The 26,057-nt window shown below is 47.3% G+C and overlaps 2 protein-coding genes across 5 annotated transcripts in view; both read left to right on the top strand.

Moving 5' to 3' along the window:
* The window catches only part of Cgn (cingulin), a 29,025-nt gene extending 26,522 nt beyond the window's left edge, over positions 1-2,503 (top strand). For all 3 annotated transcript variants that reach the window (XM_026784198.1, XM_026784199.1, XM_005357011.3), the window contains exons 20-21: positions 710-873; positions 1,131-2,503. In XM_026784198.1, the coding sequence (XP_026639999.1) occupies positions 710-873; positions 1,131-1,272 (306 nt within the window). In that variant the 3' untranslated portion in view covers positions 1,273-2,503. The remainder of the gene's footprint in view (positions 1-709; positions 874-1,130) is intronic.
* A 1,897-nt stretch (positions 2,504-4,400) lies between these two features.
* The window catches only part of Tuft1 (tuftelin 1), a 46,649-nt gene continuing 24,992 nt past the window's right edge, over positions 4,401-26,057 (top strand). The window contains exons 1-3 of one of the 2 annotated variants that reach the window (XM_005357012.2): positions 4,401-4,493; positions 24,080-24,154; positions 24,511-24,612. In XM_005357012.2, coding sequence (XP_005357069.1) covers positions 4,434-4,493; positions 24,080-24,154; positions 24,511-24,612 — 237 coding nt within the window. In that variant the 5' untranslated portion in view covers positions 4,401-4,433. The remainder of the gene's footprint in view (positions 4,494-24,079; positions 24,155-24,510; positions 24,613-26,057) is intronic. The other variant, XM_005357013.2, reaches the window with a different exon arrangement.

Genomic DNA, 26,057 nt, shown 5'->3' on the forward strand with positions numbered 1-26,057 from the left:
GCACCCTGTAGACAGCAGCCACAGGGGTGAGGGATGGCACCCTATAGACAGCAGCCACAGGGGTGAGGACACAGCAGCCACAGGGGTGAATGACCAGAAAGACCAGGTGAGGGCCTGGCACCCTGTGGACACGCAGCCACAGGGAAATACGTTAGGTGCTCTCTTGAAGGCCACTGTCCCCATAAGTCTTCTGCATTTAGAATTAGCTTGTGTAAGGAGAGAGATTAGTTTGAGAGGTCTAGCCTAGGGTATTACGTGTGCTAGTTTCTCTAAGGGTTATATGTCATGAATTCACCGAATCCCCAAATAACCTTTGGGGTTGTGCTTGTGTGTAGGTGTATGTGTGTATTCATGTGCACAAACGTGCACGTGTGTGAAGGCTGGAGGACAACCATGGGGGTTGTTCATTGGTCCACCTTCCATCTTTTTCTTTTTTGAAACAAAATCTATCACTGGTCTGGAACTTGCCAAATAGGTTAGGCTGGCTGGCTAGTGTGTCCTAGGGAGATTACATGACAATCTATTTCCTTTATTGGATGAACTGTCTCCTTAGCTCCCTAACCTGCCTCTCAACAATTCCCTGAGGCTGGAGGATTTACATAAAGTCACAGCATGGGTGAGGGGGATTGTCCCTTGTCGGAACATTGCAGGGGAGGTTCCAGCCCTTGGAGTAAGCTTTCCTAACTTGGGGACACCCTGTCCTGTTTAGCTAAGCCTGAAGGTGAAGGCTTTGAAGCGGCAGGTAGATGAAGCTGAAGAGGAAATTGAGCGGCTGGACGGCCTGAGGAAGAAGGCACAGCGTGAGCTGGAGGAGCAGCATGAAGTCAATGAACAGCTCCAGGCCCGGATCAAAGCCTTGGAAAAGGAAGCCTGGTATGGCCACCTTTCTGTACCTTGCTCTGCACCATGCTCATGGCGGGTAGGGAATGGACCCTCCCAAGCCGGATAATGAGAACTATGTAGTTCTTTATCCCTGCCTAGAAGGTAGACTAGTCAGGTCTTAGTATCTTAGCTCCCACCATTCCCTTTGTCTCCCTAGATCCCTGGTGAGGAGGGGACCGTGTGCTAGCTTTAGGTCTTAGCGTGGAAGGGTGATGGTCTCAGTCCTGCCCCTTCTCTCTCTGACTCAGGCGGAAAGCTTCCCGCTCAGCTGCTGAGGCAGCCCTCAAACAAGAGGGGCTGAGCTCTGACGAGGAATTTGACAGCGTCTATGACCCCTCATCCATCGCATCCCTGCTCACAGAGAGCAACCTGCAGACCAGCTCCTGTTAGCGCATGCTCTGTTAAGGACCATACGGGCTTGAAGCCTATCTCAGCCACCCCTGCTCTGCTTTGCTCTGTCCTGCCTGCCTGAGTCATTTGTTTTTTCTATGGGTGACCTGATTCAGACTTAAGACTGGGAGGGGTCAGAGTAAGGGTGATAAAACATTAGCAATGAGCTGGTGGTGGGCTTGTCCCTGCCACTGGAAGAGTGGCTAGGCCTGCTGAGCCCTTCCTGTAGGTTCTGACCTCTCTGTCATCTCCCGTACAGCGGGACTAATGGCCAACATATCCACCGAGGGGGACTTCAGAGGACAGGGAGGGATGGATATTGCCATGTATGTAAAGCTTTATTTCTTTAATATTTAACCATATGGCTCAGGGAAATACCCAATGTTCTGCTCCCTGGATCACTGCAACCTTTATTCCTCCCACTCTGGAGCAGGGGAGGGAGCATTATGGGTAATGGACATGCAGGTGTGGCTCTACCCACTTCAGATACTTTTTGCACAGTCATGGGCCCACGAGTAGTCCCTAGCATCTCTTCAGTCGCAATGGTTTTGTTCTCTCCACGTCACTGGGTCCAGGGGACCTGTCGTCTCTCCGTCTTTACCATCCCGGCCTTGCTGCTTTACTCTCAGTGCCTTAGCAGTGTGAGATGGGGATGCTGCCCTTGCCTTTCCTAAGCCTGCACTCATACCTCTCCAGAGACCAGCCTTTCCTCGCTGGGGCCAGCCTGTCCTTCCCCACAGGCTGCTCTGCCAGCCAGCCCCCGGGAGAAGGGCTTCCCCGAAGCCTGGGTAAGGCGGTGGGGACTGGTTCTCCTCAGGGTTCCATCTTCCTTCTCGCCCACCCCCTGTCTGGGAACCACAGGACTGTTTACACAGGTCCTAAAAGCAAACATCTAGTCCCTGTGGCCTCCTAGTGGCTTCTCTGACCAGATGTCCCCAGCCTCCATGGGAACCAACAGATCTTTGTTTTTTCTCAGGAAGTAAGATTCCTGATTCAGATCTTTGCCTGGGGTTAGAAGATGACTCCCAGTAGAGATGGGAAGGGGCACTGGAGAATGTATTCCTGAGTTCTGGGGTGTGCCAAGCTCTGGTGGGTGAAGGTAATGGATGGGGATGGTTCACCTCTTATTTCCAAAGTAAGTTCTGTTCTCATCAATCACTTGTAATTTCATGAATTAAAAAAAAAATCCTGCAAATCAGATTGTCTTGGTTTATTTTAAATTAAATATTTAAATGGCATATCTATACTGAAATTCCTGTCTTTATTTTCCTGGCTAATTTGGGGGCCTACTCAAAAGTTTGTTGTTTGTTTATTTATTTATTTATTTTAAAAGATATTTATTTATTTATTTATTATGTATACAATATTCTGTGTGTATGTCTGCAGGCCAGAAGAGGGCACCAGACCTCATTACAGATGGTTGTGAGCCACCATGTGGTTGCTGGGAATTGAACTCAAGACCTTTGGAAGAGCAGGCAATGCTCTTAACCTCTGAGCCATCTCTCCAGCCCCTAGTTTGTTGTTTTTTTTAACATTGTGTGTGTGTGTGTTTGGTGTGTTGTAGCATTCATGTATACATGCATGCATGCACGCACACAATTGTGGAGGTCAGATAATAAATTTGAGACTCCTTTCCACAGTGTGGGTCCTGGGGATTGAACTCAAGTCGTGAGGCTTGGCAGCAGGCGCCTTTAGCTCCTAATCAGGCCCTATTTCAAGAAGTCATTTAACCTGTACTTTAAAATGGGACTTTATTTTAGATGTCTCTCATAACTGATCAGGGATCTAGGAAACATGGACTACTTAAAAGTAGAAGTACTCTTCCCTAACAACCTCTGGGAAGAGCAAGGAACACTGCAGTGGCTACTTTCCATTGTGTGACTAGATACCACAAGGCAACCTAGACAGAGAAGTGTTTATTTGGGCTTAGGGTTCAAGAAGGATAAGAGTGTCACCATCATGATGGCAGACAGTGGCAGGCAGGCAGGAAGTTGATTGCTCACATACACACAAAGGAAAGTAGAGAGCAAAATGGGAATGGTGTGGAAGTCTTTGAACTCTCAAAGCATGCCCCAGTGATATAATTCCTCCAGAAAGACCACACTTCCTCACCCTCCCAAACAGTGCCTTCAACTGGGAACCAAGTGTCAAATGACAGCTCATGGGGAACTTTCACACCAAACCACAAGTGCCTTTGAGGGGTAGAGAAGAGAGCAGAACCAGGTTTTTCTCTTATCCTGGGTCACAGCCCCAGCTTTTATCTTTCAGGTATAGAGCTTTGCATCCATTTCTTACTATCCAGTGACTCAGTGCAATTCCAATTCACACGAAGGAGTCAGCTGTTCACCAAAACGAATGTAGTAGTTCTGCCTACTCAAGCTGGTCAGCCTTTACACACGGCCTGTCCCTCTGGATCAGAGTGGGATAGCCATCTACCAGCGTTCAGTCCTCAAAGAAAGCAAATGCCTCTGGTGCTGTTGAGACTTATCTTTTCTCTAGGGCGCAAATTCCTTTTAAGGCGATTTGTCCCGCCTCTCCCCACCATATAAGGGTAGCTTCTGGAAAACAAGCCCCACCCAGAGCTTAGCTGGCTTTGACTCTGGCCTGGGCGGCTTGCCAGGGAAAAGCACCTGCCAAACTGGCTTAGACTAGTCCTGGTGAGCTGGCCCTCGGTGCTTGCCTACCTATTTGCCACAGAGGAAAGATTTACTCAGCTCTAAAAACCCTACAGGCTGGCTTACGTTTAGAGAGAGGAGAGACCATAGAAGCATGTGCCGGCCCCAACTCACTTTTACAGAGGGCCAGACAGATTCTTTCCCTGCACCGATCCTGGAGAGCTGAAAGGAGACAAGACTAATGAAGAATGCAGATATTCCACCACAGACTCGTACTCACCACCTCCTCGTACCCCGCGGCCACCCTGCCTTCACTCCCAAGCCCCACCTTTTTGTAATTCTGCGATAGCGCTAGTAGGCGAGACCTGAAGCCTCTTGGCACCGCCCCCTCTCTTCCGCTCAACCCATTGACAAATACCGCGTTGGGCGTGGCCCAGCTCCAGTCCCGCCCCCGACGCGCCTATACCAGGGGGCGGTTCCGTGCGTGCCCGCCCAGTTGCCGCCGGACCTCGGAGTTGAGGACTCCCGTGCGACCTCCGCGGAAAGATGAACGGGACGCGGAACTGGTGTACCTTAGTGGACTTGCACCCGGAGGGCCAGACCGCGGTAGGTCGTCTCGCTCACCCCGCCTTCCCGCCTCGGCATCGGGCTGTCCAGTCCAGCCGCTCCCGTGCCTCACCTGACGCCCGGCTTGGTGCGGTCAGGCCCGCGTCGCCCAGTGCGTTTTCTTCCTTTGCCTTGCGGCGGACTGTGGCGTGGGAGGTGCGGGACCAAACCCTGGCGGTTCCCGGACTGGGGAGTACCTTCCCTTGGCGAGGACACTGCAGCCCCGGCCCTGGGACCGGGCACTTTACTTAGGTGTCTCGTGGGCAGCTGGATTGGGTCGTGGGAGACGCTCAAGGGACCGAATTCCTGCGCCGTTTCGGACACTGTGCCGGTCCAGGAGGGTTAGGCTTGTCCGTGTGTCCCGATGACCTCAGAAGCCCTTCAAAGACTTTTATGGTGCTTCAGGTGATCCTTTAACTAGAAAAATGAGGCAGAGGGTGAAATGCTAGGGCAGGGAACTAAGGCGAGAGCGTGGGAGGGCCGGCTGATTTCAGGCAACTCCGGAATTGTTCAGAGATTCTACCTTTCGCTAAGAGGATGAATAGAGCTTTCCGTGTGACTGTCACCTCTTTCGAATTTATTTTTTCATCTTGCTTTAATGATCCCCTCCCTCTTTCGACCAACCAGTAGGTTCCTGGGTTTTGCTTCCCTGTCCAATTGCCAAGCCCCGGGAGGGGATGAAAGGGATGTCTTGAGACAGAGCGAGAGAGCGAGAGAGCGAGAGAGCGAGAGAGCGTGAGAGCGAGAGAGCGTGAGAGAGAGAGAGAGAGAGAGAGAGAGAGAGAGAGAGAGAGAGAGAGAGAGAGAGAGAGAGGCAGGCAGAGGTGAGCGTTCTCCAGAGCAAGCCAGTTTTCCCTGTTCCCCTATGCCCTCCCCACCCAGCACCCTCAGCTGACCGCATGATTTTTCTCTCCAGAGGGAACGGCCGGTAATTTGATGCTGAATGTTTCTAGGCGTTGCTGAGGGATCCAAATACACCGTAGATCTGTGCTAATTAATTTATTTCCAAGCTATTGTGGGAGAGTGATATGAGAGCCAACGTGATGGGGGGGGTTGTGTCCCCCCATCTGATTCCTTTGCTTCTGCCTGTCTCAGCATGTCCCTGAGGCAAAGCTAACCCAGCCACAGCTGGATTATGGCTCTTCTTCAAAGGATAGTTGTAGAATAGGTGCTCATTTGAAGTTTAGAATACGGCTGATCACTGAAGTCTGCTCACCGTCCCCTTGACATTTTTGCCTAGAAGTATGAATGTTTCTGCCACATTACAAGTCTTGACACTGCCCAAACCCAGCCTTTCCTTCCAGGTAAGAGATGCTGACCAAATGGAAAAAACAAAACCAACAGCCAACCAATCTCAAGTTCTCTGTGCTTTTGCTGTTTTGGAATGGTTGAGTCAGGGAAAGAATGTGGAATGAAGAAGAGTGAGGGGTCATGGGCGTCTCTTTGCTTGACGTAGAAAAAGACCCACGTCCTATAGAGAGAACCAGAACACAGAAGGACCTGCTGCTGTCCCTTGATACTTTTGTTGCTTGTTTTGTGGGACAGAGAGCAGAGATGGAGAATAGCAAGGAATTAGTTCTGGGTCTAGGTACGTTTAGAGCTGACTAGACAGCTTTGTATCACAGAGGAGACAGGCTAGACTCGAGACTCACTTTGCTCTAGAGCTGGGAATGAAGAAACCCTTGCCTCGATTTGCTCTTGGAGACATTCCTGGGTTCTTGAGGAGGAAGGACAGATGGTAAACAATCAATCAGTCAGGAGACAGGATTTGTCCTGGATTCCTCGCCTCTGACTGAGCCAATCTGCAGATAGAATTTATGGCCCTGCTCAGTTCCTGGGAACCTGTCGTGGACTCATAGCATTGAACGGTGCTCAGTGAGGATGCAAAAGGTATGAGTAAATAAATGAGTCAACGGATGCCTGACGTTTGTGGTGCTGGGGTCGAATCCAGGGCTGTGGGCATGCCAGGCAAGCATTTGACTGACTGACCCCACCCCCATCAGAAAAACAGCCCCCAGGATTTGGGAGTGTAGACAGTTGGAGTCAGAATCCTGGGACCATGTGTCTCCCATGCTTCACACTTTGATGAGAAAGTACAGTTAACACACTGTAATGCTGTTCTGGCTGGACATTTGTAAAGGCACAGTCTTTCAGAGTCTTTAGCCGCTAGTGGGTCTGGAATCAACATAGTGGGGCAGAAAGCTTTTGAGCTTCCGTCCATTCCGGCACTGTACCCCACCTATGTGTTTTTGGGAGTGCCTTTCTCTTCCTTAATAGGCTGTCTATATTCCTGTCACTAAGCAAACAAACAAGAACATAGAGGTAAGGCTGGGCATAGTGGTACATGCCTTTATTTAATCTTGGAACTTGAAGACAGAAATAGATGGACCTCTGGGAATTTGAGGCCAGCCTGGTCTACATAGTGAATCAGGCTAGTTATGACTACATAGCTTGCAAGACCTTGTCTCAAAACAAAACAACAAAAAAATATATAGTGGAAGAGAAACAGCATTAAAAAAAAAAAGGAGCTGACATCCCTAGAGTGTTATTGGCAAGAGTAGTCTTTGGACAAAAATGTTGCTTCAGTTACATGTGAGTCTGAAGGGATTAAAGGTGCAGCCCACTGTGTCTGTCTGGTTATAAATATATTTTGATGTTAAAAATGTTTGTTTGAAAGTGTCCTTGGGAACTTATATTGGCATAGAAAGTACAAATGAATACCAAACTCATTAGACATTTCCACTGCCTTCCTTTGCTTATAGTAAAGAATACAGTGACCTAGCTACTTTGAGATGAACTTACTAGGGGAGAAGGAATGGTGCCCAGAGGTAAAGGAGAGCTTAGAGAGCCCGAGCGGAGGGATTCCTGGACAGGAACACGGATGCTTTCTTCTTCTGGGTGGTTCCAGCTGTCTTAGGCCCTTCTGCCGTTCTTCTGAGATCCAGGGAGCCATTGTTTCCTGGCATTCTCCCTAACTAGGACAGAGCAGGGCTCCTGGGCTGGCAGCTTTACAAGATTGCCCAGTGAAGGATGGGGTGCAAAACCCACATGCTGTCACCAGTGGAGGACATGGAGGCTGCGTGTAAAGAACGTGTTCGTGCCTTAGACCCGGCACGGGTGCCTGCCTACCTCCCTCCCTCCGTCCCTGCTGTCTCCCTCCCTCCCTCCCTCTCTTTGACTTTTTTATATTTTCAGTTGCAGGCCTAGTCTTTAACACCTGAGCCATCTCTCCAGCCCCCCCTTTGACCTTTTAAATGAAAAGACTATGCGGGATAGAGAGATGGCTTCGTAGTTCAGGGCTCTAGATGATTTGATTCTCAACACCCATGTAGTGCGTGGCTTACCACTACCCACAACTTCAGTTCCAGGGGATCACATGCCCTTTTCTAATGGGCACCAGGCATGTGTGATTTACATACATACATGAAGGAAAACATTTATACATATAAAATCAATAAATAACATTTAAAGAATATCTTACTTTTTTTTTTTTTTGTTTCTGGCATTTTGAGGCAAGGTCTCATGCAACCCTAAGCTAACATGAAAGTTCCTGGTCCTCCTGTGTCCACCTCCCAAGTGCTGGGGTTTTAGCCTGCTCTTGTATGTGATTTATAAAATGAAACTAATATCAGATGGGTTTTTGAAAAAATACAGTTGTTCTCTACTTTAAGTTCTGCTGTATGGAAAGTGGCCACTTTCAACTCTTACCTGTTTTGTCTGGTGCGAACCTCTGTTTCTAAATAAAATGCTTATAGTAATTTTTTTCTGTTTTGAAAATTACGTTCATTCATTTGCTTGGGCAGGAGTGGGAATCTGCCATGGCACATCAGTTCTCTCCTGCCATGTGGGTCTTGTCAGGTTCCGCATCCGACACCTCTTTGCTAAGCCATTTAGTTAGCTCCTTTTCCTCTTCTTCCTCCCTCCCCCTTTCCTCAGAGTTGCTTGTACTTGGGGTGTCCTCAAGCCCAATAGTGATGTCCTTAAACTTCCGACCTTCCTTCTTGCCTTCACCTCCTGGATGCTAAGGTTACGATCATTTGACAACATGCCCGATTTATGTGGTGCGGGGGGGTCAAAACCAGGACTTTGGACATGCCAGGCAAGCTTTCTTCTAGTTGAGCTACACCCCCAGCCCAACCACCCCCAATACCCACCGAGAAGACACTAGAGGTACAGAGAATTGAACGTAGGGCCTCGTGAGCAGTAAGTAAGCGCTCTACCACAGAGCTGTGCCTCCTGGTTTTATTTGTTTTCTATCAGTTTTAAATACCTGTTGACTTGTAGGAATTATAAGGAGGTTAATAGTCTCCTATTTTTTAGACAGCCCTTTCTTGTGATTGCAGTGTAACCACAGTTTTTATTTTGTTTTTTTTTTTTTTTTTTTTTTTTTTTTTTTTTTTTTTTTGGTTTTTCGAGACAGGGTTTCTCTGTGGCTTTGGAGCCGTAACCACAGTTTTTAGTTAACCTGTGATTTCTATTAATAGCATTGCAGTTAAGAGCGTGGCTCTGGGGCTGCTGGATTGCTTGCCTGGCATGCACAAGGCCCTGGATCGGCTCACCAGCACTATACAAACTGGGTGTAGTGCACATGCTTATAATCCCAGCACTCAGAAAATTAGTCAGGGAGATGAGAAGTACAAGGTCATCCTTGGTACATAGGGAGTTCAAGGCCAGCCTGGGATACGTGAGAACTTGTCTCAAAGTAAACAAATAATTAATAATTAAAAAAGTTTTTTGTTTTAAAAGAAAGGCAGCATAACTTTGTAAGTCTGACTAAGTACTTTGGTAATTAATTTCTTCATTCTCAGTTTCCTAATATGTAAGAACAGACAGCAATCGTGCCTTCTCATAAGATCATTATGGGGATTAAGTAAGATAACGTGTATGAAACATTAAAGACAGCACTTGGCACATGGTAAGCGGTCAGATGTTAGCTCTTATTTTGTGTTTGCCACTGGTGTGGACTGGATTGTTTTAACTGCACCTGGGCACCCAAGGCTAGGGGTGGAGGAAATAGGGTTGTGTGTATCTATGTGTGAGTGCAGGTATACATAGAGACCAGATGCTAACATCAGGATTTCTTTCTCAGACTCTGGGGATCTGTACTCTGCTTGTACAGCAAGCATTTCACCCATGGAACCATCTCCACTTCCTCTGCTCCACTCCCTTTTTGAGGCAGGGTCTCATACTGGACCCAGGCTGACCTAGAACTAAGGTAGCCCAGGATGGCCTCAGATTTGCTGTGGTCCTCCTGCTTCACTCTCCAAAGTGCTACGATTGAAGGCATGTGCCACTACACCTTGTCTGACTTTGGTCAAGTTTTCATCTCTTCATATAGGCATGTGCTTCTTCTTCATTTATTTTTCAAGATTTTTATTATTGTGTATATAGTGTTCTGTCTGCATGTGTGCCTGGCGCATACTAGAAGAGGGCACCAGATCTCATTATAGATGGTTGTGAGTCACCATATGGTTGCTGGGAATTGAACTCAGGACCTCTGGAAGAGCAGCTAGTGTTCTTAACCTCTGAGCCATCTCTCCAGCCCTGTTTTTGTTTTTTTTGAGACAGGATTTCTATGTAGCCCTTGCTGTCCTGGAACTCGCTCTGTAGACCAGACTGGTCTCAAACTTAGAGATCCACCTGCCTCTGCCTCCCAGGTTCTAGGATTAAAGGTGTGCACGGCCACATTTGCTTATTCTTACCTGTTCCTTTCCCTTTCCTTGATGTTCCAGGTCTCTGCCAGTGTAGAGAGCCAAGAGTAGGAGGGAGACCGGGTGACCCAAGGTGGAGAGCTGACTGACTTTTGCGAGTCAGCAGGGCTGGGCCTTCATAGTGGTATTGAGAGTTAATGGCCCTTTTCATTTTTCCATTTCTCGTGGCCAAGGGAGCTGGTGTTCTCTGGGCTATTTTTTTTTTATCTTTGTGTTACCCTTCCTTATATACTGTGCTTTCCCCTAACCTTCTCCCTCCCTTCTTCCTTCCTTCTTTCCTTCCTTCTTTATTTCTTTTCTTGTTTTGACACAGGCTCTCTTTCTTTCTAGCCCTGACTGTCCTAGAACTTGCTCTGTAGACCAGACTAGCCTTTAACCCACAGAGATCTGTTGCGAATTAGGTCGGTACAATAAATAACCAGGCCAGCTCAAGAATAACAATTATATTTTAATGGCTATAAGGGGAAACTCACGCTACAAGAGTGGGAGGTCTGACTTCCTATCTGTCCGGCGGGAGCCGCGCAGAGAGAATGCGCACCTGTGTCCTCCCAGGTTTTCCTTCTTGGGCTCCAGAGTTAAAGGCCTATGCTACCACACTTGAGGGGATTTTTTGGTCTTGGAAAGATTTGGAACTTGTTTATCTGCTGTAGGATGAACCTTTGTCTTTACTGTCTATTAGATGCTTTCTGTAAGACTTCAGAAGCCAAAATAGTTTAATGATTGAGCCTACTTTTTCTTTAGTCAATGCTTGGACTGTAAGAGATGGCTCAGAGTTAAGAGCACTGGCCCCTCTTATAGATGACCTGGGTTCAGTTCCCAGCACCCACAGGGCAGCTCACTATTACCCGTAACTGCAGCTCCAGGGGATCTGATGCCCTCCTCTGGCCCCTGTGGGCACCAGGTGCTTGTGTGGTACGCAGATATCCATGTAGGTAAAATACTCATGTACGTGACACAAAGATAAATATTTTTAAAATTGGGGTGTGGTTTATTGTAAGCAAACCATGAATTTTAACCATTTTATAAACTTTATTAAAACCATCATGCCAACGGTTCACCAGTTTAAGGTATATAGTTCTGTGGTTTTGGTGTATTCAGAGATACACGGTCATTGCTGGACCACTTTTGGAGCCTTTTGCTCACTTCATAAAGAAATCTTTATTTATTGGCAGCCACTCACTCCCCATTCCTCTGAGTCTCCCCAACCCCAGGCAACTACTAGTCTGTTTGCCTATGAATTTCTTATTCATTTTTACATTTCCCATAAATGAAGTCATGTAGTCTGTGTTCCTTCTGACTGTCTTTCAAGTTGTGTGCTGCTGAAAGGCCCGTACACATATGACACGGCAGGCCTTCGTTCATCTTTAGCACTGACTGATGCTCCATGTTAACTCTGGTATCCTGTGGCGTGTTCATCATAGGATAAATGGCGGACCTCTGGGTTATTTCTAGTCTTCGGCTGTTGTAAGTATTGGTGCTAGGGAGTTTTATAACTTTATGTAGACTTATTTTCCTTTTATACCTGGGAATGGAATTGTTTGAGTATTCTTATTTTCAAAGAGGATTGAGAGGCCAGGGGCATGGCTTTGTTGTTAGAGTGCTCACCCAGCATGAAGTCCCTGAGTTCAGTTCCTGGAACCACATAAACGTGCCATGGTGGCCCAGCATGGGGAGGTAGAAGCAGGCAGATTAGAAGTTCATCCTGGGCTACATAGATCTGTGCTCATTGGTGCTCCCTCCAGTGGGACGAATTTTGAAATGCTGAAAGTCCTGTCTCTGTGACACCTGGGTGGGGAAGAAACTCTTGGGTGGAGGAATCTTTCAAGTTTGGGGACTACTTTTTCCGGCCCCTGCCCCTGCCCCAGACTCTAGTGTGAGTTTCTCCTCACACCATTCCCTACTCCTTTTGCTGCCCACTCTACCTTTTCAGTGAGTCCCCAAGCCCGACAAGGATTCGGGGAGAGCTTGGCTTTCTTGCCTGGTTTGGGAGGGGAAGATGTGAGAGAGGAAGGTTACTTAACCAGTAGGCATGTGGCACCAACCTTGCCCGCATTTCTCCGGGGTGGAGCGTGCACCAGATGGTTTCGGTTCCAGGGCTAGTGCTCAGATCGGGTGGGACAAGCTTCCCCGCCTGCTGGTAATTATGGCATGTGCCTCTTTGGGTCACGGTGCAGTCTTGTGAAACACCTGTTTCTTAGGGGTGGCAGGCTTCGTTGGGAGAATGGATGTGTGCCAGGAAGACTGTTGGCCCAGATTTAAGGCTGGGCAGCAGAAGCAGGAAGAGAGGAGGATGTGGGGTGGGTAGAGCAGGGTGGAGATGATGAATGAAAGAAGCCGGTGAGAGCAGGAAACCAATCACAAGGAAGGCGTCCAGACCAGGGAAGCCTCAGCCTTTGGTATCCGGTCTGGGGAGTCCCCCTTTCCCCAGCCTGGCTGCACTTGAGGCAGGTGTCCCATACTGTCACTGCCAGGCACCGGCGTGGGGCTGCAGATCATGAGAAATGTGTTGCTCCAAGTGTCCTCATTTTCTTTCCCCAGTGTGGCGCTTGTCCAGTCCATGCTACAGGTAGGCTGCCAGATGAGAGGTGCTCCCCTCCTGTTTTGTTGGTTTACCTGTGAGGAGGAGGGAAGGGAGTCTGTCTCCTGGAAGACCAGGCACACCAAGCCTACTCAGCCAGTGAATTGGAGACCTTCCCTGAGAGAGTGTGGGCACCCAGCCATCCCATTCCATCCCATCCTCTTCCCTTTCCCTCTTCCTTCTCGTTGGCCCCTCAGGAACCAGTGTTAGGAGAAGGTGGCATTCTCAGTTTTCGAGTGGACATAAGCTGGACAATCCACAGATGGGGATAGCAGTGGCTAAGATGGCCGCTGCAGCAGCAGCTTGTGAGATTACATCAGCCTGCAGGAGTTGGGTACAAGGTGAAGGTGACTTCGAGGTTTTTCAGCTCAGAGACCATGTCTGTTTCCCTTCCATTTCTGACCCAGGCATTTTACCCCGGACCCGGACCTCCCCACTCCCAGAACTAGTGGCTCTGTAGCCGCTTGAAGAGTGGGTTCTAGGAAAGCGGGCTGTTCCCATGGATCTTTTCCCACTCAGTAAGCTTGTGGTGTGAGAAGCCCTGGGGCCCCCCCTGTTTATCTCCTATCACCTCTCTGAGCCTCTTGATCTGCTAAGCCCTTAGCTATGTGTTTACCCCCTCCCTGCTCTGAGGAGTGAGTCACACCGCAAGTTTGTTTGAACAGGGCTCAGAGGCTGTTGTAATTGGAGGTCGCTGGGCTTCTCCGGAGAGTGTTTATGAGGTTAGAGGCCTGCTCACCTTATGATTAGTCCTGCTTTTGCCCCTCGAGAAGACTCCAATTCCCCTGTAGCCTTGCAGAGGCCCCAGAGGGGACCATCCTCCATCCTACCCAACACTTTGGGGTGGTTTCTAAAGGTCTTTTCTGCCTGAACACAGCCCTGTGGTCACTGTAGTTCCAGAGGACAGCTGTTCTCAGCAAGCAGAGAGGAACCCTAGGGTTTCCATCCTTGGCACTGTTTTGGAGTTGTGGGATGAGGTCTGTGGCTCTGTAGCGTCCGCAGAGAACCCCGGGCCTCTCTCTCCAGGATTGTGTAGACCGTCTGTTAGACGCCCTCCTCCCTTGACTGCCTGGGTACCCGAGTGCCTGTGCATTGCCCTCACACAGCCCCTACTCTGCCCAAACTGAGCAGCGTGGGTATGGTCACCTGCGGTCTACAGACTAATCAGGGTCCAGAGAGCGAGCGCTTGCAGGGTGAGCGGATGCCAGATGGGATCCACATGGCTCACTTCTGACTAGCCTTAGGACCTTGCTTCCCTTCTCCTCACTATAATTTTACTATGGGGGTGTTAGGCAACATTTCCACAGAGGGGTTGGGGAGATGGCTCAGGCAGTAAATTGCTTGCTGGGCACACTGAGGACCTGGTGGTGGGGTCCTTGAAATCCCCATGCTGGGAGGGAGCGACAGGAGGGTCCCTACACTTCACTGGTCAGCAGTCTGGTCTACTCTGTGAGCTCCAGGTCAAGGACAGACCCTGTCTAGAAAGAACAATGGCTACTGAGGAGTGACACCCGAGGTTGACCTTCGGCCTCCACGCTCACCTACGCGAACACACACAATAGACGCGCACACATGTAAACCCAAAACCACAGAAATATATGGGGAAAAAGGCCCTCATGCCCCTCCCCCACTCTCCTTTCCCTTCCAGGGTCTCATAGTCCAGGCTAGTCTCAAACTAGTAGGTAGTCAGGATGACCTTGAGCCTCTGCTCCTCCTTGCCCCCCGCCCCCCACAGTGTGTGTGTTCAAAACAAATGTGTGTTCAAAACAAATGTGCGTTTGCTTAGAACGGATGCCACGTGGCCTCTTGGTTAGAAGCCGAGACGGGAGCCTCAGGTCTTGGGATTTGTCTCTGAGTAGTTGCATGACGAGACTCTTCACTTGTGAACCTGTTTGTAAAATTGGAACCGTGGTGCCTAGTGCATGCTGTTGTTAGGCTTAACTGAGTTAGCACATGTAAAGTCCTTGGCCTAGAGCCCAGTAGGGTCCCACTCATAGTAATTGCTGTGTGTAGGAGTTGACAATTACTGTGTGTTTGTGTACTTAAGTGAAAAGCCATGTTTTGTGAATTAGTGTCTATTTTTTTTTCTTTTTAATTTAAGAGCCCAAGCTTCCTTGAACACACTGTATAGCCCAGGCTGGGTTTAAATTTTTCTTAGTCTCTCAAGGGTTAGGGGATCTGTCGTAGTTGGGGTTTTATTTGCTGTGAGACATCATGACCACGGCACCTCTTAGAAAGGAAAACATTTAACTGGGGCTTGCTTACAGTTCAGAGGTTCAGACATGGTGCTGGAGAGGGAGCTGAGAGTTCTGTTGATCTGCAGGCAGCAGGAGAACCACACTGGGCGTGGCTTGAGCATAGGAGACCTCAAAGCCTACTTCCTCCAACAAGGCCACACCTCCTAATAGTGCTCTCTCCCTCTGGGCCAAGCATTCAGACACTGTGGGAATCATACTTATTCAGACCATCACAGGATCATAAGTGTGAACTGCTTTGTGGCCTTTTTGTAGTTTAACATTTTCTAAAATTTTTATTTTATTTTATTTTATTTTATTTTATTTTATTTTATGTATGTAGGTGTTTTGCCTGTATGTGTAGACTGTGTACCACATGCTTGCCGTACCTATGGAGGTCAGAAGAGGGCGTCGGACGTCCTGGAAGTGAGCCCCTCTGAGGGTGCTGGGAACTGAACCAGGAGCAGCCAGTGCTCTAACCTCTGAGCCACCTCTCTAGCACGCCCCTTTCCATGTGCTTTGAGTCTCATTATGTAGCCAGGCTGGCCCTGATCCCGCTGCTTTTCTGGATTGCAGGTGTGCCCAACTGAGCATCCTTTGTATATCCACGGGCCGTTTTCTTCTTAGGCCTGCCTTCCTGGGCTGTTGCTGATCTTTCTCATGATACTCCTCCGCCATTCTCTGTTGACTTTGTCTAGTGTGCCTGACTGCTTTCTCCAGATCAGAGAGTCTGGCCAGGTAGTGGTGGCGAACACTTTTAATCCCAGCACTCGGGAAGCAGAGGCAGGTGGATCTCAGTTCAAGGCCAGCCTGGTCTACAGAGTGAGTTCCAAGACAGGCAGGGCTTCACAGAGAAACTCTGTTGGGGGTGAGGGTGAAGGTAAGGGGTCTGTGTTTCTCAAAAGAAAGGGATTTGGGAAGATCCTTGGCTGGATTACCTGAATTCTCTCAATGTGTCTTCACATCAGGTACTCTGAGCCGGTCACTGCCTAATCAGCTGTTCATGTATTCAAGGTCTCTGAGAGAAGAGGAGCGAAGAAAAGGGTATAAAAGGGTTATATAAATCCCAGCACTCGGGAGGCAGAGGCAGGCGGATCTCTGTGAGTTCGAGACCAGCCTGGTCTAGAGAGCTAGTTCCAGGACAGGCTCCAAAAACACAAAGAAAACCTGGCGCAAAAAAAAAAAAAAAAAAAAAAAAAAAAAAAAAAAAAAGGGTTATATAAATAAGACCTAAATAAGACCTAACATGGTCTTCCCCCACTCTTTTATTATGTTTTCTTTTTATTTGATGTGCATTGGTGTTTTGTCTGCATGAATGTCTGTGTGAGGGTGTCAGTTTCCCCAGGAACTGGACTTATAGACAGTTATGAGCTGCCATATAGGTGCTGGGAATTTAACTGTGTCCTCCGGAAGAGCAGCCAGTGCTCTAACCTCTGAGCCATCCATCTCTCCAGCCTTCTCCCCCTACCTTCAAGCCCCCATCCTGCAGAGGAGTGAGCCTGAGTAGTACTGCCTGCTGCCTGGTGGATTGCTGACTGATCTTGTGGTTGCAGGGCGTTCATGAACGCAAAGGCTTTGTCATGTCCTGAAGACAGTACCTCACACCTTCCTCCCAGTCCTGGTGCTACATTCTGCTGCCCCTTCTGTGGTTATTTTATTCTAAATTTATATTTTATTTTATTTTATTTTTGGTTTTTCAAGACAGGGTTTCTCTGTAGCTTTGCAACCTGTCCTGGAACTAGCTCTTGTAGACCAGGCTGGCCTCGAACTCACAGAAATCCACCTGCCTCTGCCTCCTGAGTGCTGGGATTAAAGGCATGTGCTACCACCGCCCAGTTTATTTAATTTTTGAAACAAGATTTTACTCTACAGCTTTGGATGGCCTGGAACACTCACTTTAAATTCACAGAGATCTGTTTACCTCTGCTTCCTGAGTACTGGGATTCCAGCCGGTACCCAGTCTAGAAAGATGGCTCTGTAGTTAGGAGCACTTCTAGAGGACCTGGGCTTGATTCTTATCGTCCACATAGCCGCTCGCCAGCCTCTGTAATTACAGTTCCAGAGGATCTGACACCCTTTTCTGGCCTGCTTGGGCACTGCATACAGATGATATACTTGCATACATGTAGGCAAAACACTCATCCATAACATTAAATAAAAATTAAAAATGATTAAAAATAAAAATGTAGGCCAGGCAGTGCTAATAATGCATGCCTTTTTTCTCAGCACTTGGGGTGGAGGGGGGAGGGCAGAAGCAGGAGAACCTCTGAGTTTGAGGCCAGCCTGGTCTACAGAGCGAGTTCCAGGGCAGCCAGGGCCACACAGAGAAACCCTGTCTCTAAAAAACAAAACAAAAGTTAAAGACATATGCCATCTCACCCAGCCTATTAATTAATTTTATTTTATTTTAAAGACAGGGTCTCATGTGGCCCAACTGGGCCTTGGGTTTACTGTGTAGTTGACCTTGAACTTCTAATCTTACTCTGTTCAGCCCCCCCAAATGCTGGAGTTACAAGTGTGCACCTTTACACTGGGTGTATATGGTGCTGGGAATTGAACCCGGGGCCTTGTGCATGGTAGGCAAGCATTCTGCCAACTGAAATATAACCCTAACTTTCAAGTTGAGCCTTGAAGGCTGAGTAGGAATTCTCCAAAGAGATTGAAGTGGGGTGGGGTATCGTTGCAACTGTCCCAAATGCTATTTCTTTTCTCTAAGAAGATGGAAGAGTGACACAGGGACTGTTACAGATCATTTTGATCCATCAAATAAAGATTTCTTTATGGCTTACTTACTTTATATCATGCATATGTGTTTTGACTGTGCGTGTTTATGTATGTGTGTCTGTGTATATATATGTATATATGTACGTATGTGTATGTATTGCACCATGTATCTGAATGACTACCATGGAGGCCAGAAGAAGGCCTTGGATCCCTGGAACTAGAGTTACGTATGAGTGGTTGTGAGCGGTTGTGAGCTGCCATGTGCGTGCTAAGAACCAAACCAGTGCTCTTAATCACTGAGCCTTCTCTCCAGCCCCAATATTTTCTTTAAAAAAAAAAACAAAACCTGTTTTGTTTATGTGTGTGTGAGAGAGAGACAGAGACAGAGAGAGAATAAACTGTAAACCGACAACCTACATAGGGGTTGGTTTGAATAAATTAGTCTATCCATTTTTTTTTTTTGGTTTTTTTTTTTTTTGGTTTTTCGAGACAGGGTTTCTCTGTGGCTTTGGAGCCTATCCTGGAACTAGCTCTCTAGACCAGGCTGGTCTCGAACTCACAGAGATCCGCCTGCCTTTGCCTCCCGAGTGCTGGGATTAAAGGCGTGCGCCACCACCGCCCAGCTTAGTCTATCCATTAAATAGAGTGTTAGTGAGCATTAAATACAATTTTTTCTGAGGCAACAGGACTACAAGTTCAAAGACAGGGTAGGCCACCAGGTGAGATCCTGCCTTAAAAAAATAGATGATGGGGGTGCTGGATAGATGGCTCAGAAATTAAGATCACTGACTGCTCTCCCGGAGGACCTGGGTTCAATCCCTATCACCCACATGGCAGCTCACAACTGTCTGTAACTCTAAGATCTGACACCCTCACAGAGACATACACGCAGGCAAAACTCCAATGCACATAAAATAAAAATAAATATAAAAAATAGATAGGATTCCCTATCCGTATCCCTCAGCTCAGACCCCAGTACACTGTATTGCAGGATACGGACGTGGAAACCACCTGAGCTTTCCCTGCTCACACAGGCATCTCTGCCATTGCTGTTGCCTCGGAGTCACCCTGCCCCTTTGCCCCACCCTCCCATTCGCTTCCAGCAATCTTTAATCTGGTCTTTCTTTCTTTTTCTTTTATGCATTTATTTTGTGCTGAATTTATTCCAAGGCTGTAACATTTGTAGCTTCTGTTTCTTCTAGGAATTCTTTTTCTTTTGTGCAGCCTCCTCTTCTGGCTTAGAAACAGTTGTTCCTTTCCAGTGAGGGGGTCACCTCCGTGTGTCGGGAGCTCATGTATGGATTAGTATGCTCATGAGTTCTGGTAGTGGGTGCTTTGCTGGAGTACACCTGGTGTGCTCAGTGGCTGGAGAATCCACAGCTGACCCTAAGTGGTGCACTGCTCTCTGTAAGCCCGGGAGACACTCAGCAGTGTTTTAGCCACCGACGCTGGCCAGCTCCACTGTTTGCCCCGTGCACATCTGCTGACTGTGCCATCTGCTGCCAGACCAGCGCTCGCTGCTCCTTTAAAATGACGGCTTTTGGTGGGACGTAGTCTCCGTGGCTTTCCGATATACAAACCCTGGATGGCCTGGGCAGTTACATGGATGTTCTTAAAGTGAATATAAAGCCAGGCGGTGGTGGCGCACATCTTTAATCCCAGCACTTGGGAGGCAGAGGTAGGTGAATCTCTGTGAGTTCGAGGCCAGCCTGGTCTCAAGAGCTAGTTCCAGGACAGACTCTAAAGCTACAGAGAAACCCTGTCTCGAAAAACCAAAAAAGAAAAAAAGAAAAAAGGGAATTCAAAGATTTAAAACTCTTGAATTGTATAATTGTGTAGGGTTTTCTGGATCAAGAAAGTAGTGAGCCATTTTCATAGGTCATTTCAGGCTGCTTACAGGGAGAGGGTGTCTTCGTTTCTTTCCTGTTCATTCGAGAATATTACATAAATGGAGTTGTATGGCGTCTACCTTTTTTTATTATTTATACAATATTCTGTCTGTGCGTATGTCTGCAGGACAGAAGAGGGCACCAGACCTCATTACAGATGGTTGTGAGCCACCATGTGATTGCTGGGAATTGAACTCAGGACCTTTGGAAGAGCAGGCAATGCTCTTAACCACTGAGCCATCTCTCCGGCCCAGCATCTATCTTTTTATTGTTTTTGTTCCTACTCATAATTCTCTGGAGATTGCTAGTATAGGTATCAGTACTTGTCCCCTTTTATTGCGAAACAATGTTCTAATTTAATGGATTTACAAAATTAGCAGTTCACAGCAGTTAGAACACTGGCTGCTCTTCCAGAGGACCTGGGTTTGATTCCCAGCACCCACATAGTGGCTCTCAGTCACCTGTAAGTCCTGTTCACAGAGACCCAACAGCCTCTCTGGCCTCCTTGGTCACTGGGCATGCACATGGTGCACAGATGTAGGGCAGGCAGGACACCCATACCCATAACTTAAGTATTTTTAATAGCAAAAACCCACCAAATATAACAACTTGCCTGTTGAAGGGAGGCTTTGGGGAGTGGGTGATGCTGGAGATTGGATGCAAGGCCTTGACCATGCCAGACAAGATCTTCCATAACTCTTAAGGATTTTTCCCTTGTTATATTGAGACAGTCTTGTAGTCCAGGCTGGCCTTGAACTTGAGATTTTGTATGAGTCTGTGCACAGATATGCCACAGTGTATGCAAATACAGAGATCAGCTTGCTAGAGTGGTTTCTTTGTCTCTACCACGTGAGTTCTGGGGACTGAACTCGGGCCTTCAGGCTTGGCAGCAAGCACCCTTACCCCTGAGCCACCTCAAGGGCCCTGTTCCGACTTTAGTATGTGTACTGTCAAAATGGGTGCTAGTTCAGTAATTCTGGCGGGTATGTAGTGGTGCTCAGTGTGATCTTAATTTACATGTGCTTACAATTATTTATATGTACTTATTTATCATCTGTATCCCTTCATTAGTAAAATGCCTCTTCATGTTCTTGTCCTGCCTATAACAAAATATTAGGGAATAGATTATATTTTTGAAAGATACTGGTGTCCATAAGTCGTCCTGTGTTGTGTGTTTGTATCTCCCCTCCCCCCCCCATGCACATCGATTTCTGTCTTTGTCTGTACTCGGTTACACTAGCTTCATCAAGTGAACAGTGCTGTGGGAGCTCCTTCCCCTCCTTCAGCCAATAGCCTTTAAGATTCCTGTCAGAGAGCAAGGGCAACTGCATTTACAGTATAAGAGACACGCCCACGTGGACTGGTATCTTAAAGGCTATTGGCTGAAGGAGCAGAAGGAGCTCCCACAGCAGAACAGTCTTCCATTCTCTGGGTGAGATTGCATAGACCTGGCACTGCTTCTCCAGTCCATGAGCTGATTCAGTGGAGCCGTCCAGGCCTGGAGAGTTCAGACTATAAACCTGATTTCCTTATGAGCTACAGTCTCTATTCACTTGGGAGTGAGTGACTTGTAGTGATAGATGTTCTTTTTCTCTATTTTAGGAATTGGTCTATTTATTATAAATGATCAAATTTATATTTAGAGTTGTTCATAGTATTAGTTTTTTCTTTTGATATCTATGGGGATTTTAGGGATATCTGTTTCATTATGTTTTGATAGGGGGTCGTTTGAAACAAGATTTTACTGTGTAGCCCAGGGTGGAGCTTGTGATCCTCTTGCCTCTACTTCTCAGGTGCTAGGATTACAGGTGTCCGCAACCCTACCAGGTCTTATGAAGTGTTTAAAACGGACTTGGAACTTCATCCGTTCTAGTCAGCATCCTACCAAGGTGGCTTCTTCTCCAGCACATAAGTACCATAGTGTTGCTGTTCTCGTTGTTTTGGGCTTCTTTGAAACAAGGCTTCTCTGTGTATCCCTGGCTATCGTAGAACTCACTTCGAAGACCAGGCAGGCCTCAAATTCAGAGATCTTCTTGCCTCTGCCTCCTGAGTGCTGGGACCAAAGGCATATGCCACCATTGCCTGGCTTAATCTAGACAGTTTCTCATTGAGCCTCCTTTCCCAGGTGATTCTGGATCGTGTCAAGCTGATTAGACCCTAATTAGAACCATCACAGTTTACAGTCCACTCTCCTGCTTACTAACTGCTAAGATTAACATGTACCTAACAATTGTCTTAATTTTCTTGACTAAGATTGGTGGTGCATGCCTCTAATCCTAGTACAAAGACAGGCAGATCTCTGAGGCCAAGGCCAGCTTGGTCTGCATAGCAAATTCTAGGTTACATAATGAGAACTAGTCTCAAAAAGGTATGTGCCACCACACCTAACATACCTTTTTTAAAAGAACAGATAAAATTGTATTATTTGAAGTATGTGTTTAGTGTGGAACAATGCGATCTAGCTAAGCAGCATATGCATGGCCTCACACAGTTACCATTTTTTTGTGGTGAGAGTGGGCGGGGAGGCAGGAGAGATGCTCAGAGTCTAAGAGCACTGACTGCTCTTGCAGAGGATCTGGCTTTGGTTCCCACCACCCACATGGAGACTCAACTGTCTGTAACTCCAGTTCCGATGGTTTGGTGCCCTCTTCTGGCCCTCAAGGGCATTGCACACAAATGCTGCACTTCCATATCTGCAAGAAAAGCACTTATTCACATAAAATAAAAATGAAGAAATCCTTTCTAAGCAAACAAACTTCTGGGGCTGGGGTAAAGTGCAATCTTGAGGACCCGAGTTTGACTCTTGGTGGCAGCACGTGCCTGTAATCTCAGTACTAGGACAGAGACAGGAGGATGTGGGAGTGCTTTGCTGGCTTTCCAGCCTGCCAAATTAGTGAGCTCAGGTTCAGTGAGTAACTTTGTCTCAAGAAATAAAGTGGATTTAGGCAGACCCCTGTGAGTTCAAGGACAGCCCGCTCTAAATAGTGAGTTTCAAGACAGCCAGGGCTATGTAGTAAGACCTTGCAAGATGGGAGGGGGGCGAGGAAAATACCTGATGTTAACCCTGGGCTTTGACCTGCACACACACAACACTATAATCTACACTCTTAATCTTTTTTTTCCCATTTATCATGGTCACCAGGCTTGGTGGCAAACGGCGTTTACCTGCAGAGCCGTCTTAATGTGTCTGCTTCTTTGTTGTTTTTCATATTGGTTTAATTTAATTTATTTATTTTGAGACAGGGTCTTACCCTCTACCTCTGTGGCCTGAAGCTTGCTATGTAGACCAGTCTGGCCTCAAAAGCATATCTAGCTGTTTGTGCCTCCTGGCACTAGCTCAAGGTCACTTTCCTCCGGGATGCCCAGCACCCCCATCTTCTCTTGGTGTAGCTGGGTGGAGTCTAACATGGGCAAGTAGCCTGGGTTCCATCCTAGCACTGCAAGAAAATCAGAAAGGAAGAGAATAGGAGTTTCCGTCTCTGTTCTCCACCCTCATGCTGTCTCCCTCTGGCTGTCAGCCCCTTGTCTTTCCCCATTTGAACTGAGGCCCGGAGTGGCTAAGTCCCCACGCACCCTAAATTTCTAGCCGCCTGCTTTTCTCTCACTTTTGTTTTCCTCTCTGAGGTTTGTAGTTGTCCTCACAGGCGTTTAATCCATCCTGAGTTAGCAAAGTCGCCTTCGTCCTTTGAAATTACTGTGATCTCAGAGTAAATGCCTGTTATCTTGCCTTCTGTAATTTGGATCATTTCCATATGGCTAATAGAGGCTTGGTTGTATTCAGGTTTTTGTTTCTTTGTTTGCCATTTGCTTGTTTTGTTTTTTGGAAATGTCTCACTTGTGTACTCTAGGCTAGCCTCAAATTGATGATCTTCCTGCCTCCGCCTGTTAAGTGCTGAAATTGTGTGTGAGTGTGTGTCTGTGTGTGCGCGTGTGTATATGTGTGTGTATATATGTGTGTGCGCGCGTGGGTCTTTATGTATGTTTGTGTATGTACATGTGTGTGTCCACTCCCAAATTTAGATTCAGGGTCTGACTTATTGTTTGGTTTCAGAAGGATATCCTAGGCTTCAAAAGTTTCTGGCTGTTTATCAGGGGTTGAAGTTCTGGGTTCAAGAGTGCATTGGTGTCCATCTGTAATCTCAGCACAGGGGAAGTGGGGGCAGGAAAATCAGCAGTTCAAGGCTATCCTGGACAGGATGAGACCCAGTCTCCGAACAAACAAACAAGCAAGAATTTTGGCTTGGAGATGATAGTCTGGGGATAATTTCTCTGTTCTCTGGGGAAGGAGAATCAATACCCTGTGGAACCATGTACCTATAGTCTTTCTCAGGTCAGAGACATGCCAGCACCCAGGGAGACCTGATACTGGACAAGCCGAGAGCATTTCTCTGGACTTGTCTTTGTCAAGGCCTCTCCATTAAGGGGTCTCTGTTGCTGTTGTCATTACTAGGGCAGTGTGGACATTCTCAGGCTGACCCTCCAGGGTGAACTGACAGGAGATGAACTTGAGCACATAGCCCAGAAGGTATCACGGTGTCTGCTGGGGCAAGGCCTCCTCTCAGCCAGCTCTTCATTGCTCCTGACCCTTCCTTCACCCAGGTGTTGCCTGGAGCCACATCTGTTGCTGCAAGCCTGCGAGCATCTCCTGCAGACACACCCAGCTAACCCAGCCTTGTGCTTTGGGAAGTGGGAGGCCCCTCTAAAATAAAAGCTAACCCAAGTTTTCTACTAACGTCCCCTGCCCTATGTCCTTGTTGCTGTGTGGCTGCTCTTGGGGGGCAAAGAAATCAGACTGAAGCTTCCTGTAGGTCTCTGTGTGGGTTGAGGGCAGAAGGTCCTGGTTGCTGTGTGGTTTCTGAGTCACTTCTGTCTCTCTGGCAGGCGGGCAGGAAGACTTACGCCATGGTGTCTGATCGCTCCTCTGGGCATGCTCTGTCTTCAGAACTGGTGGAGTCCCATGATGGGCACGAAGAGATTATTAAGGTGAGCTTTGTTCATGTCCCCTTTTCCTCTCTGCTCCCCCATCCTGCAAGTATGTGATTGACAGCTCATACACCGGCTGGAGACATCAGGGAGATGCTAGCTAGCTCCTGGTCATCTCCTGCAGCGGTTCTACCACCAGAGTACACCCTTGCAGTGGCTTTGGCCGAGCCTGGCCCCAGGCTTGGGCATGAACAGTTTTCCTTCTTTTTTAAAAATAACTTTATTAGAGGCTGGGGAGTTGACTCAGTGGTTAAAAGCACTTGCTGTGCTTGTATAGGACCTGAGTTGGGTTCCCAGCACCCATGTCAGGTGACTCAAAACTGCCTGTTACTCCTCACCAGGGAGTCTGATGCCCTCTTCTGGCCTCCACAGGCAACTGCACTCATGTGCACAGTCTCCAGACTTACATTGTTCTATTATTAATAAAAACTCGGGAGTTAAATATCGGGATAAAAACCTGATTGGTAGAGAAGTGACCAGTGGCCTCCTCTTTCTCTCCTTCTCTGATCCAACAGGGCCTGTGAATCTTTTAAGCCACTCCCTCCTACTTCCTGTGTCTCCTTATATGTGTCCTGGGTTCTCCAAAGGCTAATTCTGGTCAGCTGGTGGCTAACTTTGCACTCTGGTTCAAAGTAAACTTTATGGGCAGTCGCAGAGTTTCAGTGCAAACAAATTTCTCACAACAGTTTCCTATACAGATATACATAATACACATAATTAAAAGTTTAAAGATGTGTGGCTAGGGAACTGGCTTAGAGGTTAAAAGCAAGGGTGCTCTTCCCAAGGACCCGGGTTTAAGTCCCAGAACCTGCATGGTAGCTTACAGTTGTCTGTAACTTCCATGTCAGGGAATCTAATACCTTGCAGGGTACCAGGCACATGTGGTGTACAGACAGACATGCTTGCTGGCAAAACTCCAATGCACATATAAATAAATAAATAGTTTTTAAATTAAAAATGTATTTAAAAAATTAAAAATAACTTTAGAACATAATATAGAGTTGAGCCAATGCTCTTTACCTCTGAACCATCTCTTCAGCACCCCTATTTTTATTTATTTATGTATTAAACCATTTCTTTTTTCTTTTTTTTTACTTATTTATTTATTATATATATAACATTCCTTCCATGTATGCTTGTACGCCAGAAGAGGGCACCAGATCTCGGTACAGATGGTTGTGAGCCACCATGTGGTTGCTGGGAATTGAACTCAGAACCTCTGGAAGAGCAGTCAGTGCTCTTAACCTCTGAGCCATCTCTCCAACCCCCTATTTTTATTTTTAAGATAGGATTTCACTTTGTAGTTTGGACTAGCCTGGAACTCCTGCCTCAACCTCTTAGGTGTTAGAATTACAAGTGTGTGCTACCACAGCCAGCTGCAAATGGAATTTTGTTTATTACTATATTTATTTATTTGTGTGTACATGTTGGGGAAGAGTTATGTG

Source organism: Microtus ochrogaster, chromosome 21 (genome assembly GCF_000317375.1).
Source record: "Microtus ochrogaster isolate Prairie Vole_2 chromosome 21, MicOch1.0, whole genome shotgun sequence".
NCBI lineage: Eukaryota > Metazoa > Chordata > Mammalia > Rodentia > Cricetidae > Microtus > Microtus ochrogaster.